At 39.3% G+C, this 15,640-nt stretch overlaps 4 protein-coding genes and 2 long non-coding RNA genes across 8 annotated transcripts; 3 read left to right on the top strand and 3 right to left on the bottom strand.

Annotated features, from left to right (window-relative positions):
* Nucleotides 1-559: 559 nt before the first annotated feature.
* AT2G08925 lies at nucleotides 560-777 on the top strand. The gene has a single exon (NR_140435.1). It is a non-coding gene; the product is annotated as an other RNA (long non-coding RNA).
* A 1,067-nt stretch (nucleotides 778-1,844) lies between these two features.
* Nucleotides 1,845-4,071, bottom strand: AT2G38070 (LOW protein: UPF0503-like protein, putative (DUF740)). Its single transcript, NM_129363.3, has one exon. The coding sequence runs from the start codon at nucleotides 3,923-3,925 to the stop codon at nucleotides 2,066-2,068; it is 1,860 nt and encodes a 619-aa protein (NP_181342.1). The 5' UTR covers nucleotides 3,926-4,071; the 3' UTR covers nucleotides 1,845-2,065.
* A 1,448-nt stretch (nucleotides 4,072-5,519) lies between these two features.
* On the bottom strand, nucleotides 5,520-5,753 carry AT2G08920. The gene has a single exon (NR_140434.1). It is a non-coding gene; the product is annotated as an other RNA (long non-coding RNA).
* Nucleotides 5,754-6,766: 1,013 nt separating this feature from the next.
* PHT4;2 (phosphate transporter 4;2) lies at nucleotides 6,767-10,144 on the top strand. 2 transcript variants are annotated; one of them, NM_129362.4, is made up of 8 exons: nucleotides 6,767-7,461; nucleotides 8,229-8,455; nucleotides 8,553-8,907; nucleotides 9,000-9,044; nucleotides 9,137-9,283; nucleotides 9,368-9,505; nucleotides 9,629-9,662; nucleotides 9,766-10,144. In NM_129362.4, the coding sequence occupies exons 1-8, from the start codon at nucleotides 7,039-7,041 to the stop codon at nucleotides 9,933-9,935; spliced, it is 1,539 nt and encodes a 512-aa protein (NP_181341.2). In that variant the 5' UTR covers nucleotides 6,767-7,038; the 3' UTR covers nucleotides 9,936-10,144. The 2 variants fall into 2 exon arrangements, with proteins under 2 accessions (NP_181341.2, NP_001325125.1); NM_001336686.1 differs by having other exon boundaries at nucleotides 6,775-7,461; nucleotides 9,629-10,129.
* A 196-nt stretch (nucleotides 10,145-10,340) lies between these two features.
* DET2 (3-oxo-5-alpha-steroid 4-dehydrogenase family protein) lies at nucleotides 10,341-11,526 on the top strand. Its single transcript, NM_129361.5, has 2 exons — nucleotides 10,341-10,881; nucleotides 10,967-11,526. The coding sequence occupies exons 1-2, from the start codon at nucleotides 10,486-10,488 to the stop codon at nucleotides 11,357-11,359; spliced, it is 789 nt and encodes a 262-aa protein (NP_181340.1). The 5' UTR covers nucleotides 10,341-10,485; the 3' UTR covers nucleotides 11,360-11,526.
* CAC3 (acetyl Co-enzyme a carboxylase carboxyltransferase alpha subunit) lies at nucleotides 11,492-15,630 on the bottom strand. Of its 2 annotated transcripts, none has more exons than NM_129360.4 (12): nucleotides 15,319-15,630; nucleotides 14,712-15,115; nucleotides 14,536-14,610; nucleotides 14,294-14,401; nucleotides 14,041-14,201; nucleotides 13,833-13,947; nucleotides 13,597-13,751; nucleotides 13,460-13,511; nucleotides 13,310-13,378; nucleotides 13,144-13,221; nucleotides 11,891-13,070; nucleotides 11,492-11,806 (listed from the first exon to the last, which is right to left on the bottom strand). In NM_129360.4, the coding sequence occupies exons 2-11, from the start codon at nucleotides 15,048-15,050 to the stop codon at nucleotides 11,913-11,915; spliced, it is 2,310 nt and encodes a 769-aa protein (NP_565880.1). In that variant the 5' UTR covers nucleotides 15,051-15,115; nucleotides 15,319-15,630; the 3' UTR covers nucleotides 11,492-11,806; nucleotides 11,891-11,912. The 2 variants fall into 2 exon arrangements, with proteins under 2 accessions (NP_565880.1, NP_850291.1); NM_179960.1 differs by having other exon boundaries at nucleotides 11,493-11,814; nucleotides 15,319-15,544.
* Nucleotides 15,631-15,640: the final 10 nt, after the last annotated feature.

The following is a 15,640-nucleotide window of genomic DNA, read 5'->3' as shown; positions in this document are numbered from 1 at the left end:
AATCGAAACCAAATATAATTGAACGTATTAACACTTTCAAGTTTATTCTTCTACATTACAAAATAAACACAAAACTCAAATTTCCAAATTAAATTCGAACCAAAACTGGATCAAACTTTTTAATGTGGTCGCTTTATTTGGCATGCATGTAGATGTTCTTTTAGTCATACAAAGAATATAACAAATTTAACAGTCCAATGAAAACTATGGTCAGAATACGAATGAGACCTTATAGTAAATTTTTTTTTTCCAACAATTATAGTAAACTTTTTCTCCAACGACTTTATAGTAAATTTTAATGATCAATAGTTTTAATTGTCTACAACTCACGCACACACATTTTTAGATATAATTGTGAATTTATCCTTATAGTTAAAAACAAGAATTCCGTATATAAAGATTAATGCGTTATTTTGGTATATTGATAGCGGATGCAATGGTCACATACATATTGTAAAAAGTGTCTTAGAAGCTGTGTGAAGTGAGGTGGAGATTACAATGCTTAGAAACTAAGACAGTAGAATAAGTTGAGAAATGGCTTTCATGTCGTTGTAAACAATGACCCAACAAAGACAGCCTCTTTGGGTTTGTTTCAAAGCTAAGGCTACATACAAATATGCGTGTCGCTTGGACGACGCCGTTTAGGCCACACACCATTTAAACAATTTTGTATACATTTATGGTCAAATTGGTCAATTAGTATCTTTGCCGTACCGAGATGTCTCAGCTAGCCACTTAACTCGACAGATGATTTGCTGAGCGGTCATGGTTAAAATTGGGTAAAGTGTCAATCAACTCCAATTTGTAGTTAATTTGTTATTGTCATTTTCTCAACAATCCTTGAAAGTAACCTTCTTTTTAAGTAACACTAAAGTCCAAAAGACGACAACATAACAATTTGAAAATCTGGAAATATCGACTTTAATCATCAAAACGTTTTTAAAACTTTCGTATTTATTATGATGATGTACTGTATTTCTCATCAGCTTTGGACTAAAAAGGTGTAGCTATAATACATTAATACTTCTTCGACAACTTCAATGGTTGAATTTAGTTTGCTACTTGTTAGTGTGAGCTGGGCTAACTAAAACAATTTATGGGCTTTCAGAACTAAAAAACTGAGCTGGGCCTGACGTAAACTAAACGATTGGAACATACATATTCGGCTAGTCGCAGTTGACAGATTTTTCGTAAATTTTCTCAAGATTTTGCGACAAAAGGAAAGTTTTAGATACCAATAGGGATCATAATCTCTCGCTATTTCTGATCCATTTGGTTTTTTTTTTTTTTTAAACTCATAGAAAAAGGTATGATTTAATTTGGTATCCTTAACAAAAGGCCCAAGAGAGTAATTTTTGCCCTATGACCTCAAATAATTTTGGAGTCATATGCTCACACGGGCTCTTCTTGTCTCCTTAACATATCTTTTTTGTTAGTTTCACTTTCCTGCCTCCTTAACATGTTCCACGGGCCCATGACTTATCTTTTGTTTCTGTTGTCGCTTGAGCTTGACAAAGTGTCGAAGTCTTTGTATATGATTGATTTCAGACGGTAGATTATACATTTTTTTTTTGCTTATTTATACTAAACTACTGACAAAAAAAAATGTCGCTTTTTGACTTTGATTTCAAATTAATTTATCTGTGAAGGTAAAACATAAAAGGTTTAGTTAAAAGTTTATCAAAGTGAAGCGTTATGCGAAAATTTCGGATGCTCATATTAATTCTTCTTTTGTCCATGAGTTGCTCCTGATTTTTAGCTATATTTCAATTCTCATATGTCATTGCTATTTTCCTCTTTCTCACTTATGTATAAGAACCTTTAATATAGAAGTAGTAAGAAAATTATAATCAACTCAAAATTATGTATACATTCATGACCAAAGAAGATGGATTAACACTTTGAACTACAAATTTCTAAAATTGGCAAAATCAAATCCCAACACAAGAATCAGATTGAACCCAAAAAAAATATGTAAATCTTTGAACATTTTCTGTCAATGCAACTTCATCACACATTATTCCAACTACATCTAAAAAGAAGACTCGAGCTCATTACAATGTTGTTAGTAAAAGTTCATAACATTTCTACTACCAAAAGGTTGAGAAGCCGGAACAGGCCGGCTTGTCGGTGCGGTCGAATTGCCGCTTCCTCTTCGCCTTCCTTTACCCGGTGTCAAGTAAAACTTGAGCATTCCATTCTCAGCCTTACTAACTTTCTTCTTCCCACTAATGTATCCATCCACACTATTCCGTTGCAACCCTCCTCCAGTGGTTCCGGAACTTCTCCAACTCACACTACTATTGCTCCTAATCATCTTCGGATCAAACCCGTTCCTCGGTTCTACATTCCACGACCCCGAAAACGTTCTATCCACACCGCTTCTTCTTTCTTCTTCCTCGTATTTGTTCCCGTTTTTTCGATGAAGCAACCCGAATATGTTCCAACTCCATCGAGATTTCTTCGTCCTCTTCTTGTTGCATTCTATAGTCCCTACATTTTCTCTAACACCCATCTCATAGTTGTTCTCAACAGAGCAACAATCGTCTCTCAGTGAATTCGAATGTGAAACCAAGTCTTTAGCCTCTCTGTCTTGAGTCAGCTTTAGTTCATCAATTTCAGCCATGACAGAGGCTGATAACTTCCTAGTGGAGCTAGAACGGTCAAGGCTCTTCCTCCTTCGTGAAGATGATGAGTCTAAGTAATACTCTCTGGTCTGTGCAGATCCACCAGGAACAATCTCATCAATCACAGCTTCTGATACTTGTGGTGACTTTTCCACCGGAATGTGAGTATCTGACCGGTGAACATGATTCCGAACCGGAGAATCTTCCACTACAGATAACATCGACGGCATTCGCATCGGAGCAGCAGCTCTTCCAATCAAATATCCATCCCACGAAGCGCGTGGCTCCTCAAAAGAGTAACGAGGGTCATCAACCGAAACCCTACCAGCATCAAGCGAGAATCTTCCAGCGTCAATTGAGAATCTTGGATCTGTATCACACGATCTCCTTCCGTAACCATACTCAGCGATTTCAGATTGAGTATCTCTAAGTTGTCTCCCGATTGCCTTCTCCACCGGTAAAGCAGAGGATCCGGCTCCGAGATTTCCGGTTCTATGCTTCTTAAGCTTCTGCTTTTGTCTCCATTTCTGCAATTTCTTGCTGAATACTGACGCCGCTGACCAGAAACTCCCTGCAATCTCTTTGAAGTCTCTGTTCGTCTTCTTCGCCGTTGTCTGTGGATTAAACTCCATTGTAAAGTCCTCAACTTTCTTCGTTTCCTCTTCTTCTTCTTCTTCAACGATTTCGTCGATTACACTTCTGGGTTCCTTGAAAGTCTCAAACTTTATGTCTTTCTCGTTGTCTTGCTCACTTTCAATTTCAGTTTCCTCCTCGAAAACAGGAGACTTTACTATTGAATTGATGCGTTCGAGATCAATCTCACTGCAATTTACTGATAAACCCTCTTTGGTTTGAGAATTATGCTCGGCGTCTTCGTGAAACAGAGACCAAAGAGTGTTCCTAACCCTAACATCACAGGATCTTCTCTGTGGCTCAAACGCACCTAGAGAAAAAGCTTCAGCCTTTGATGCTGAAAACGATTTCGTCCTCCGAAGTTCCGGGAAGAACGAACCGGAGGAGGAAGAGGGTTTGAAGATTGCTTTAAGAGCGGCGGAAGAAGACGGTGGTTTCTTAGAAGAAGACGCGACGGCGTTGTTGTTTTTTCCGGTGATGTCTAGAACAGAGAGACGGTCAAAGAGACAAGAAGGGCAAAATCCGGTGAAACGCTCATCCGGGTGACGATCACAGGAAGTAGAAGGACGGTGAGGCTGCGGCGGATGTGGCGGCGGAGCTAAAGCTACGGCTGACGCTGAAGACGCTGCTACTGGGTTGTTGTTTGCAGGATTATTCATAACCATAACCACCCGTGGCTCATATCGGGATTCGTAAAGAGAGAAGAGAGTTACAGAGAAAATTTCGACCGATCGAGAGAGAGAGAGAGAGAGAGAGTCAGACAAGAGAGAGAGCCGTTTGGGTTCTCAACGGATAGTGACAAAGGAAAGAGAAAATAGAGAGGGTTGATTAGTGAGATTATAAAAGAAAGGTGTGAAATTAGAATAAAGAGAAAATATGAGGGGTCAGGTTTTGAAAATTCCTTATCGCTAGTTCCGTTGTATAACTTTAGCAGTGAGTCGGTAGTACAACACTACTACTACTACTGCAGACAGAGTAAGCAAAAAAGTCTAGGGGCTCTCGCTTGTTAAATGACTGTTACGCCCCTAGGTTTTACTTCTACTATCACTACCTATGAAGTTAAAAACCAAAGACCATCTTTGTTTTGTTTCACGAACTTGAAGGGACAAGCCATTTGTTTGTCTACTCAAATTTTGAGTTTTCACACTCTTTTTTTTTTTTTTTTTTTTTTTTTTAATTTGTAAGGTAACGTATTTCCAAATTAGCTGGAACCAAAACTCATCATTTAAGACTATTTTTGTCCTTACACATTTTTATTCGAGTTTAAATGTGAATACCGAATGTCCAAGGTCAAAAGTGACACCAATCTTTGTGTTTTGATGTTCGTACGTTTTGAACCTTCTTTGATCTTGTTTTCTACTTTTATGCATGTTTTACTATTTTTCCATGATTCGAGTTGACATACCTATTTATGTTAAATCCATGGACTAATTAGTTTGATCATACATATATCTATTCTATAGTCGATTTATGGTTAAATGCACGCTGGCTGGTCTAGAATAAGTTCGTTAACTCTTATGTTCTACGGAATTTACATGACTAGTATCATGTATGCATGTATGGGTCTTGTAGAGAACATGGAAGCTGAGTGCAACAATATCCTTACTTGGATGATAATTGTATGTGTTAGTTTATTTATGTGTGATTGTATTAATATAATGAATAATCATAATATTGATTCTTAAATGACATTTTAAAATATATTTCGATTTTTTTTTTCAATTTACGAGGAAAAAACATATGAATAGTGTTTATACTTTAAGGGGGAAAATGCAAAGTCAGGTAATAGCTCGAGGATGTTTCTGCCATTACTTATTCACTTTATAATCACATTTCGCTTTCATTTTTTCCTTTTCTGTCATTCTCTTTATATTTTCTGTCTTTCCACTTTCATTTTATTTTAGCTTTTTCTTGTTCCATTGCTCTTTTTGTTTTCTCTAGCTTTTGCCTTTTGAGAACACATCAAATAATGCATGTTAAATAAGATGTTAATTGTACTCGTGTAAAAACCTCTTACATAAAAAATGCCAACTTTTTATATGTTTTCCATGTACAAAATCCCATCATCTTATTTAACTTTATTATATAAAATTGGACACATGAAAAACCAAGAGTAGAATTTAGTTATTCAGTGTGGAGGTAAATTCACACACGTGAATAGTATTATCTCATCCCAACAAAAAAAAATGAATATCCAAATAAACTCAGGATTTAAATTTTAAAATGAAAGAAAAAAATTAATTGGGAAAATGAAGAAGGGCGTGGAATAGCACCGACGGCGCACGGGGGAGAGTGATGAAGATTGATGAGAGTCACGTCGGTGAGTCACGAGTTACTTAACCAGACTGGTGTAAACCACACATATATCGATTTTGGGCTTAGCTTCGGCCCATTTTCTTGAGATAGATGACTCATGTCTTCATATGGTCGGATATATTAGGCTAAAAGTTTCATAAGAAAATGTTATTTTGTTCTGTCTCTTTCAATTGTTCCCCCGTAGGTTGTTGTATATTTAAAATAGGCACTCTCTTCTTTTTTAGATGTCGTAGAAGTAGTTTTTATATTGGTGAAAGATCATGTTTCTCTCTTCTTTTTTAGATGTTGTAGGAGTTTTAATGGATTTTGGAATCTTTTATTTATTTAGGAAGGAATTCAAAACATGCGAGGGTAATGTGACCTCTGCCATGTTATGAACCACTCATAGGTGCATTCCCACTTTGAACTTTTTTTTTAGACTCACTTTTGATGATTTGAAAATACGTATAGCCCCAAATGAACATATCTTGAGAAACACGAGCAATTTCTCATAAATGCCTAATAGTTTAGCCGTTTAGGCATCTCATGATCTCACTGTAAACTATTAGGATAGTTACACATACACTTAAATAATAGTTACACATACATCTAATATTTTGAAAATCCTTTATATTCTATGAATTATCCACACCAAATGACATCATGTGTGACTGTATAAATACGACTACAAATCTATGTAACCTATACCAATTACAAATATGTTTTTCTATGTTTAATAGCTATACCGTTTGTGTGTGATATATATGATTAGTTACATTAAGATACTTTAACACAATTCTAGATTTCTAGTGCAATGCAGTTATCAAATACTTCTGATTTTGAATTGACAAAGCGACTTAAAAACGATTGATTGTAAAACAACTTACCACATGGCAAGCACACTCCTAAACGCATCGAACAAATCCATAAACTGCATCATACATACAACAAATCCAATGGCTTTGTCATTAGGATCACTACCGTAGCACCAGTTGGGGCATAGTGAAATACAAATGCCTTTTTCTTATGTCATTGTCTTAAACAGACATGACCATCTCTCTAATTTACGACTACTTTTTCCTTTTTGGGCTTTGAATGAATCACGCTTTCAAATAATTGGGCTGCTTCTTTCTTTCCCATTTTAGACCAATTTCAAAGACAAAAAATAAAACTAGCAATTGCTAACCGAAACTCCGGTATCCCGGTTAACCCGTTGTAGGTGGGGCTGACGTGGGTGCAATCACTTTGTCATATCAACACATCACGTGTCTCCACGTAGGATGCAGCAGAAACTATTTACTACATTGACTAAAATACCCTTCACCACCAAACACCACCAGCACACGAAACTTTCATACGTTTCTTTCATGGCGGATTCGCTCTCTCGCTGAAACTCTCTCTCTCTCTCGTTACTCCAACCACTCCTAATTATTCACATCATTATTGGCATGAAAAGTTAATCTTTCCTATATAACAATTATTAATGGCGACAGTAGGATCCCTGAAACCTCTGCACCATTCCTCATGTTCATCGAGTTTCCCTCGGAATCCGATCGTAAACCGGAAAGCCCTTCTTGGTTTTGTGTTTGATTCTGCCCGGAAAAACCAGATTCGATGTGAGAATTTACGATATTCATCGGAAAGCGATGGGAAGAGAAGAAATGCGGCGGCGAAGAAGAGGAATCAATCCCCGGAAAGATGTGCGGCGGAGGGAGTACTGACCGGAGGAGGGGGGTCGGAGGCGATTGCGGAGGTGAGGACGATGATGCCTGAGAGGATTAAGGTAGTGATATTGACGGCGTGCATGATGTGTCTATGTAACGCCGACAGAGTTGTTATGTCCGTCGCGGTGGTTCCACTCGCCGATAAGCTTGGCTGGTCGAGTTCTTTCTTAGGGGTAGTTCAGGTATTTTCTAATCTCCTAATTTTATAGGTTTTTCTCTTTCATTATCTCCGCTTATTACATTCTTGATCCGCGTATCTTGAAGAAATCAAGATTACAGAAAAATTAATCAAGATTTCAAGATTTGGTTTCCTTATATAAATAGCTAAATATAGCTTTTCACATAATTGAATCGTTCGTAAATTCCAAAATTGTTTTTCAAAAGTGTAAAACACATGAAAGAATATCCGATAATTTAAACAAATAAAATAAAATAATGATATATAAATTAGAAAAAGAGGGAGTGGTTGTTGAAAAAAAGAGTAGGTGCGTTAGTTTGAGCGGCAAGCGTGGAGAAGGCTTGACCTTAATGTGAATGTGAAACTTATTACCAAACCGTTTATAATGTGGCCGTGTGGGTCACGTTAATTGTCCTTTTATTGAGTTTTGTCTGGCTTCAAAGCTAAAAATTAGTTACAATCTCCTGATTTTGGAGACATTCAATTCCAATGCAAAGGACAGAACCATTACATAGGAATATAGGATATGATCCTAAATTTTGAGTTTAGATCACTGATAAACCGAAATTCAGATTTAATCTCAAAACAAGTAAAAACCAGACTTTCTTGCTACTTAAGGTGTGGATGATCTAAACCAATAGAGAAGTTCTCAATTACTAGATTGATTTCTTCTATATATATAGGTTAGGGCACTTTGATGAGTACCACTTAAAATGTTTGGCTAACACTATATATATGCTTTTGGTACTATGACACTTGTTTATTTTGCAGTCCTCCTTCCTATGGGGTTACATTTTTTCATCCGTTATCGGAGGGGCATTGGTGGATCGGTATGGAGGAAAAAGAGTGTTGGCTTGGGGTGTGGCATTGTGGTCCTTAGCCACTCTACTCACTCCTTGGGCAGCTGCACACTCGACCTTAGCCTTATTGTGTGTCCGCGCCTTTTTTGGCCTCGCTGAAGGCGTTGCAATGCCCTCCATGACCACCCTACTCTCTCGGTAATTCCTTTTATTCTACATTTTGAAAACGTTTTACGTTTTTAAACTATTGGGTTTGAAAGAACCACAACCTAAGTTAGATATATGGTTTCCTCAGGTGGTTTCCAATGGATGAACGAGCGAGTGCGGTTGGTATATCTATGGCCGGGTTTCACATGGGAAATGTTGTGGGACTTCTGTTGACGCCACTCATGTTATCTTCCATAGGAATCTCTGGTCCATTTATTCTTTTTGCATCCTTAGGTCTATTGTGGGTATCCACTTGGTCAAGCGGAGTTACAAACAACCCTCAGGACAGTCCTTTCATCACTAGGTCAGAACTCAGGCTTATCCAGGCTGGAAAACCAGTTCAACCGTCAACCATTTCGCCGAAACCAAACCCATCTTTGCGACTTCTTTTGTCGAAATTGCCTACTTGGGCGATCATTTTTGCTAATGTGACTAACAACTGGGTGAGTTTGAGTTTAATAGTATCTTTATCAGAGCAATACCTCATCTTTTGTTGCCATAAACTCACACGGTTTTCGTTAGTTGTTGTTCACAGGGATACTTTGTTCTTCTCTCATGGATGCCTGTTTACTTCCAGACGGTATATAGGGATTATTCCATGTTTTCATTCAGATATATATGAACTTCAAGAAAATATATGATGTTTTATATCTTTGTCTTGTTTGATCATAGGTGTTTAATGTGAATTTGAAGCAAGCAGCTTGGTTTAGCGCTCTTCCATGGGCGACAATGGCGATCTCAGGTTACTATGCAGGAGCAGCATCGGACTTCTTGATAAGAACTGGTCACTCTGTAACCTCAGTACGAAAGATCATGCAAGTGAGTATTAGAAGTGCCATACTTGGTTAACTAAATAGCCGACCCATAACATTCTAACGGAAAGTCCCTGCTTTTGTTTGTCAGTCTATTGGATTTATGGGTCCCGGGCTGTCTCTGCTCTGCCTCAACTTCGCAAAGTCGCCTTCTTGTGCAGCGGTTTTCATGACCATTGCATTGAGCTTGAGTTCCTTTAGCCAAGCTGGATTTCTCCTCAATATGCAAGTACGTTAACTCTCACCCTTATATAACCAACCATTCATTCTAAACTTGATTGATCACTAACCTAACCATTTTGGGATAATCTTGAATCTCACAACATCTTTTGGTTTCTCTTTGCGGAAACAGGACATCGCACCGCAATATGCTGGTTTCCTGCACGGTAATAATGTTATCAGATGGTGGATCTTTTCTTCTTCTTCTTTTGCATCGATTTTGTTTCTTGCTGAAAAAGTTAGGGTTTGTATATCTGGTGTGCGAGACAGGTATTTCGAATTGTGCGGGTACGTTGGCTGCGATCGTAAGTACAATAGGGACGGGATATTTTGTGCAGTGGCTCGGCTCTTTTCAGGCGTTCTTGACGGTTACGGCCTTTCTTTACTTTGCAACCACCGTGTTTTGGCTCCTCTTTGCAACCGGAGAACGAGTCTTCTAGATCCAAAACGCTCTCCTTGGACACTTTACTGTTTAGAGCTTTGACTAGAATTAAAATTAAAATTCATTCTTTCTTTTATTTGGAAGTTAGAGTAGATATTTCTCTGGCACGTCTGTGATAAGCACTATATATACTTCCGATTAAATCATAAAATAGAAATTAGTTTTTATATACAGTATTGTCAGTATCATTCAAAAAAATGATTTCAGTCTAGAGATTGAATTAGTTAATAATGGTGGCCAAGTGGCCAAAACCTAGCTTCTTTAGAGATTTCACTTACTATTTTTCTTAAAAATGACCCAAAAGATGAATGAGTTAGAGATATATAATAAGTACACATCATACGACCACGAGAAATGAATCGTTTACATGTGAAAAACGACAATTCTAGTAATATTATCATGTGTGAACTATTCCATTATTTGTGAATTTATTTACAGTAAACAATCAGACCCAAAAAATAAAAAATTCCAATTAAAGTTCTCCAATTGGAGTTGATTCTGCCCTTATTAGAGAGATCTGATCTTTCCCCAATTCCATAACCCGAAAAATGGAAGAAATCGCCGATAAAACCTTCTTCCGATACTGTCTCCTCACTCTTATTTTCGCCGGCCCACCAACCGCCGTCCTTCTGAAATTCCTCCAAGCTCCTTACGGTAAACACAACCGTACCGGATGGGGTCCCACCGTATCTCCACCGATTGCTTGGTTCGTCATGGAGAGCCCAACCTTGTGGCTCACTCTCCTCCTCTTCCCCTTTGGTCGTCACGCTCTCAACCCTAAATCTCTACTTCTATTCTCTCCTTATCTCATTCATTACTTCCACCGCACCATCATTTACCCTCTTCGCCTCTTCCGCAGCTCCTTCCCCGCCGGTAAAAACGGATTTCCGATCACCATCGCCGCCTTGGCTTTCACCTTTAATCTCCTCAATGGTTATATCCAGGTACGGTTTTAGCTAATTTCGGTTTGGTTCGTTTCGATTTTCCGGTTTTCATCTATTTTGCTAATTTCGGTTTGTCTGAGAACAGGCGAGGTGGGTTTCGCATTACAAGGATGACTACGAAGACGGAAACTGGTTCTGGTGGCGGTTTGTTATCGGTATGGTGGTTTTCATAACCGGCATGTATATAAATATCACGTCGGACCGGACTTTGGTACGATTGAAGAAAGAGAACCGGGGAGGTTATGTGATACCGAGAGGAGGCTGGTTCGAGTTGGTAAGCTGTCCGAATTATTTTGGAGAGGCGATTGAGTGGTTGGGCTGGGCTGTTATGACTTGGTCTTGGGCCGGTATTGGATTTTTTCTGTACACGTGTTCCAATTTGTTTCCGCGTGCACGTGCGAGTCACAAGTGGTACATTGCCAAGTTCAAGGAAGAGTATCCCAAGACTCGTAAAGCTGTTATTCCTTTTGTGTACTGAGAATTGAGAAAGTTGAAAACTAGTTTATCATATGTTATGTGTCAATTTGTTTCCAAACTACCTTTGTCAAAATTTCCAGTAACCGGTTTAATTCCAACACGGTTTAGATCTTATGTTGGTATCTTCAACAATGCACAACAAACTGTGTATTCTTTAGACAAATTTTATAAATACCAAAGGTTTTGACCAGAAGAGGAGTGAAAAATGTTCACGTATGTCAAAGACAAAACTAGTGTTCTAACAAAATAAGACATAACAATACAGAAATGAATCCAAAGACAAAAGTCAACTTCAAACGCTTGTTCCAATCCAGAAATCATGTTCCAGAAGCTAACTAGACAAAAGCAAGGTTTTTTAAGTTGCTGTTCCTCCACTATAGTTTATCTCTCTGCTTCAGATCATGGAGGATAGCCTCTTTACCGGGGATATCGAAAGAGCTTCAAGATCCTGCGAGTCTTTGTGTTAGTTAGCATTTGGTTGTGTGTCTCTGAATGATTCAAAGATGGTGTTTTGATAAGATTTTTGACTTACAAACAATGTCTTGTTTTGTGCTTCAGGCGAAGCTGGGGTTAACCATCTCCGATTTCCCGGATTCTGAACTATCTTCGTCATCGTCATCATCTTCCTTCACACTCCCGTCTGATTCCTCTGCAGCTAGTTCACGTGCAGCTGCAAGCTCCTTCTCGAGCTCGTCTTGCTTTTCCTGCAGTCCGGACGTGTTCAGAGCCTCTGCAATCTTCTGCTTGATCTGCTGCTCAAGTGCCTCGATTTTCTGATATGCTTCGGTGACACCAGGCGTTTTGCTCGCCTTTGCGGTTTCCACTTTCAGCAACTCCACCATGCTCTTGATCTCTGGTGTCCTCACCACCTCCTCAATCTTGCTGGTGATTTCTTGGTTCAGCTTTTCAAGTTTTTCTTGAAGGTTTTCGTTTGCGGCATAGATCTGCTCAGCCGTATCCTTCTGATTCTGTTTAACAGCGTCAAGCTCCAGACCCATTGACTTTAACACACCCGCCATCTCTGCTTCGACCTCCCCTTTAGTCTTCAGAACTTTTTCTTTCAGTGCATCAGGTAACTCGTCAAAAGAAGAAGCTCCTGAGCTCGCGACCTCAGCTTTGATTGCCTCGACCTTTTCTCTAATTTCTGGGCGGTCTACAGCTTCCTGGAACCGCTTATTGATCTCCTTTTTCAATGAAGTAGCTTCTGATGCTGCTTTGGCTCTGGAAAAGTCCCTAAGCATGTTAAGCTTAGATTTTAGGCTCTCGTAGTTAGGTGCGTCAGTCAAACGGGTATTGAATTCTTCCTTGAGCTTCTCAATTTTCTCGATCAGAACCGGGTGCATAAGGTGCTCTTCTGAACTCGCTTTCGAGAACTCTTCGCGCATTGCCGTTAGTCTCTCCTCCAAACCTACTGCTATTGCAGCTTCAGTGTACTCGTCATCTATCTCGGATTTGAGTTTCTCAATCATCTCATTAAGAACTTCACTCGAAGGCTCGGCTTCCGTAGACGTCTCCTTGGCTTTCAGAATCTGCTCCTTCAGCTTGTCAACCTCACCCTGCAGCTTCCGGCTATCTGAGAACACGGCTTCCCTTTTCTTCATGTTGATTTTCCTACTTGGCTCTATTGGTTCGCCCTCTATGAACACTCCAATCTTTCGGTACTTAGCCATCCTGTGTTTCAGGAGCTCCTCCCCACTCATTTTTCCGAATTCCTACAAGTTCCCAAAAAAAAGTTAGAACTCTTTTAGATCCACATCCAGCGTTGAGAAGAACAACTATGCCTACATTCATGTTTTCATTGATAGCAATCTTTATTTGCTGCGACGTCCATGAAGGATCGGCATGGGCCCCTCCAAGCGGTTCCTGTACAACATGTGAGAGTTACTCAGTGATCCAAAGTGAGAAAAGAAGTGTAAGAGGAAACAGATAGATTAGAGGTAGGATCAGTTACAGGAATGATTCCATCAGCTACATTAAGCTTGACCAGCTCCTTGGAGGTAATTCTAAGCTTTTCAGCAGCCTGCGTACACGAGTTTCATTCAAGTGTAATATTAGAGTCTACATGATCACTTTTAATCGAGTAGTAGAGCAGTGTACATACCTCAGGAGCAGCCTTAGAAGTCTTCCACAAGATCGCTGCACATGCCTCTGGACTGTGAAAGGCAAAACAACAGACGTGATAAATCAATCTGTAAAAACATCATCTCATCATACCTACTACATTGGGAAAAAGTTTACCTGGCAACATAGAAAACTGCGTTTTCGAGCATCAGCATTTTATTCGCACAGCCAATGGCTAGGGCACCACCAGAACCACCTTCCCCAATGACAATAGAAAGAATTGGCACTTTCAGGCCGAACATCGTCCTCAGATTGTTGGCAATCGCTTCACCCTGTTATACAGATAAGAAAAAAAATGTTATGATGCAGATAAACCAGTAGTACATTTCAAACATAAAAGACATTTCTTCTACCTGTCCAAGTTCCTCGGATTTAAGATCTGCATAGGCTCCAGGAGTGTCGATAAATGTCACGATTGGAAAACCGTGATGGTCTGCATAATACATCATCCGAAGTGCTTTCCTATATCTGTTGTAGACATTACAGAAATTTGATAAGAGAGTTGTTGACTCTGAATGTTTCTATTTAACTACAAACAGGAAGCTCCTCGTGAAAACATACCCGTGAGGAGTAGGCATACCAAAGTTCCGCATTATATTTTCTTTGGTGTTTCTACCTTTCTGGTGACCTATGAACATGTAACGTTTTCCATCTATGGTTCCAATACCCGTCACAATTGCAGGGTCATCATACCCCGCTCGGTCTCCATGAAGCTCCATAAACTGAAACAAGAGCAGAGAGTCCCAAGAATGTAAAAAAACAAGAATTTATCGTCAATGCATGACAAAAAAGCCTTACTACTGAGAGACCAAACCTTGTCAGTTATGTTATGTATATGATCAAGGAAAGTAGGTCGGTTGGGATGGCGCGCAATGTTCACACGTTGTATCGGAGTAAGATGCGTGTAAAGATCTTTCAGTGCCTGACATTAAAATGGCGGGGGTCAGTAAGAAGTCTTTCCCAAACAAAATTGTAGCTATACATTAACATCAAATTTGAATGGTGGGTCTCCCTCAACTATATAAATTGAAAACCAACCTATACTAGCATTTTTACCTGTCTATACTTGTTCTCCAAAGTGATAATCTGCTCAGTGAAATCCAACCCCGTTTCATTCGCCATCTTCCTCACCTGCATCACAAGAACCAATGTTATGAGAAACTTCACACCATACAACTGCTAGGGGAAATCAAACTAAGATGCAAACAGATGATAAGTATTCACATTCGTACATCAACAATCTTCTTCTCCAATTCGACTAGTGGCTTCTCGAAATCCAAAGTGACAGGCTTTTGAGTATCCCCCAATGGTTTGAACTCGGCCAGGTAAGACAAGACTCCTCCTTTCACATTCGGGTCAGGATTTGCAGGCCATGGATGCTCAAATTTCTTCCCTTTCTTGAGCCGAGATGTCACCGCCAAGTCCTTCCTCCTGATGGTAGTAAACACTGCTCTTCCTAAGGTTTTCAATGGTACCCCATTAACACCATTGCTCGAACTACGCAAGTAATCTGAAGCAGAAGCAGAAGAAGCTCCTCCTAAAGCTAGTGATGAATGCGATATTGAAGCCATTTTTTGCGTTGAGTTCTTCAATTACTTGAATGGATCCACTCCAAACAGATCTTTATTCTATAACACTGACAGAAACCAAAACCAACACAAATTAGATCAAAAGCAATCGTCGATCACTGAATCCACGAGAGATTAAATAAAATTGAAGAAGAACACAAATTGGTCAGATTTGTTCCACTGCCCATTTCGTGTCTCAGAAATAAAACAAGCAAATCTCTGAAACCCATCAACAACAAAACAAAACCCAGCTCAAAGAATTAAACTTTACCTCAAATCACAAAGACAAATTCGAAGATCCAAGACGAAGAAGAAGAGCAGAGTCAGAAGGAAATGAAGGAGGAAGGAAGAGAAAGCATCGAAGAGATCGTCGTTTTTTGAAATTGAGAGAAGAAGGAACAAGTGTTATGCGAGTGAGTGAGCGTGAGAGAGCGCGTGGATTTTGTGTGGAAGTGTTTCGATATTTCTTATGCAGATTGGGAAACAACCAGCTTCGAATCCTTCCTTGCCAATTGCCAGAACTTTCCGGTTGGTCGTTAAACCATAAAGTTTAGACCTTTGCTCTCTCGCACGTGCCCACGTGACTCCTCCTA

This window comes from Arabidopsis thaliana, chromosome 2 (genome assembly GCF_000001735.4).
Source record: "Arabidopsis thaliana chromosome 2, partial sequence".
In the NCBI taxonomy this organism is placed as follows: Eukaryota; Viridiplantae; Streptophyta; class Magnoliopsida; order Brassicales; family Brassicaceae; genus Arabidopsis; species Arabidopsis thaliana.
Note: the sequence above shows the minus strand (reverse complement) of the source record. Positions and strands in the feature narration are given on the sequence as shown.

Coding starts and splice junctions, on each gene's coding strand:
- DET2 (NM_129361.5), top strand. CDS start 10,486: ATGGAAGAAATCGCCGATAAAACCTTCTTCCGATACTGTCTCCTCACT. Junction 10,882..10,966: donor TCCTCAATGGTTATATCCAG/GTACGGTTTTAG, acceptor GTCTGAGAACAG/GCGAGGTGGGTTTCGCATTA.
- CAC3 (NM_129360.4), bottom strand. CDS start 15,050: ATGGCTTCAATATCGCATTCATCACTAGCTTTAGGAGGAGCTTCTTCT. Junction 14,611..14,711: donor TGGAGAAGAAGATTGTTGAT/GTACGAATGTGA, acceptor CTTGTGATGCAG/GTGAGGAAGATGGCGAATGA. Junction 14,202..14,293: donor TACATAACATAACTGACAAG/GTTTGGTCTCTC, acceptor CTCTTGTTTCAG/TTTATGGAGCTTCATGGAGA.
- AT2G38070 (NM_129363.3), bottom strand. CDS start 3,925: ATGGTTATGAATAATCCTGCAAACAACAACCCAGTAGCAGCGTCTTCA.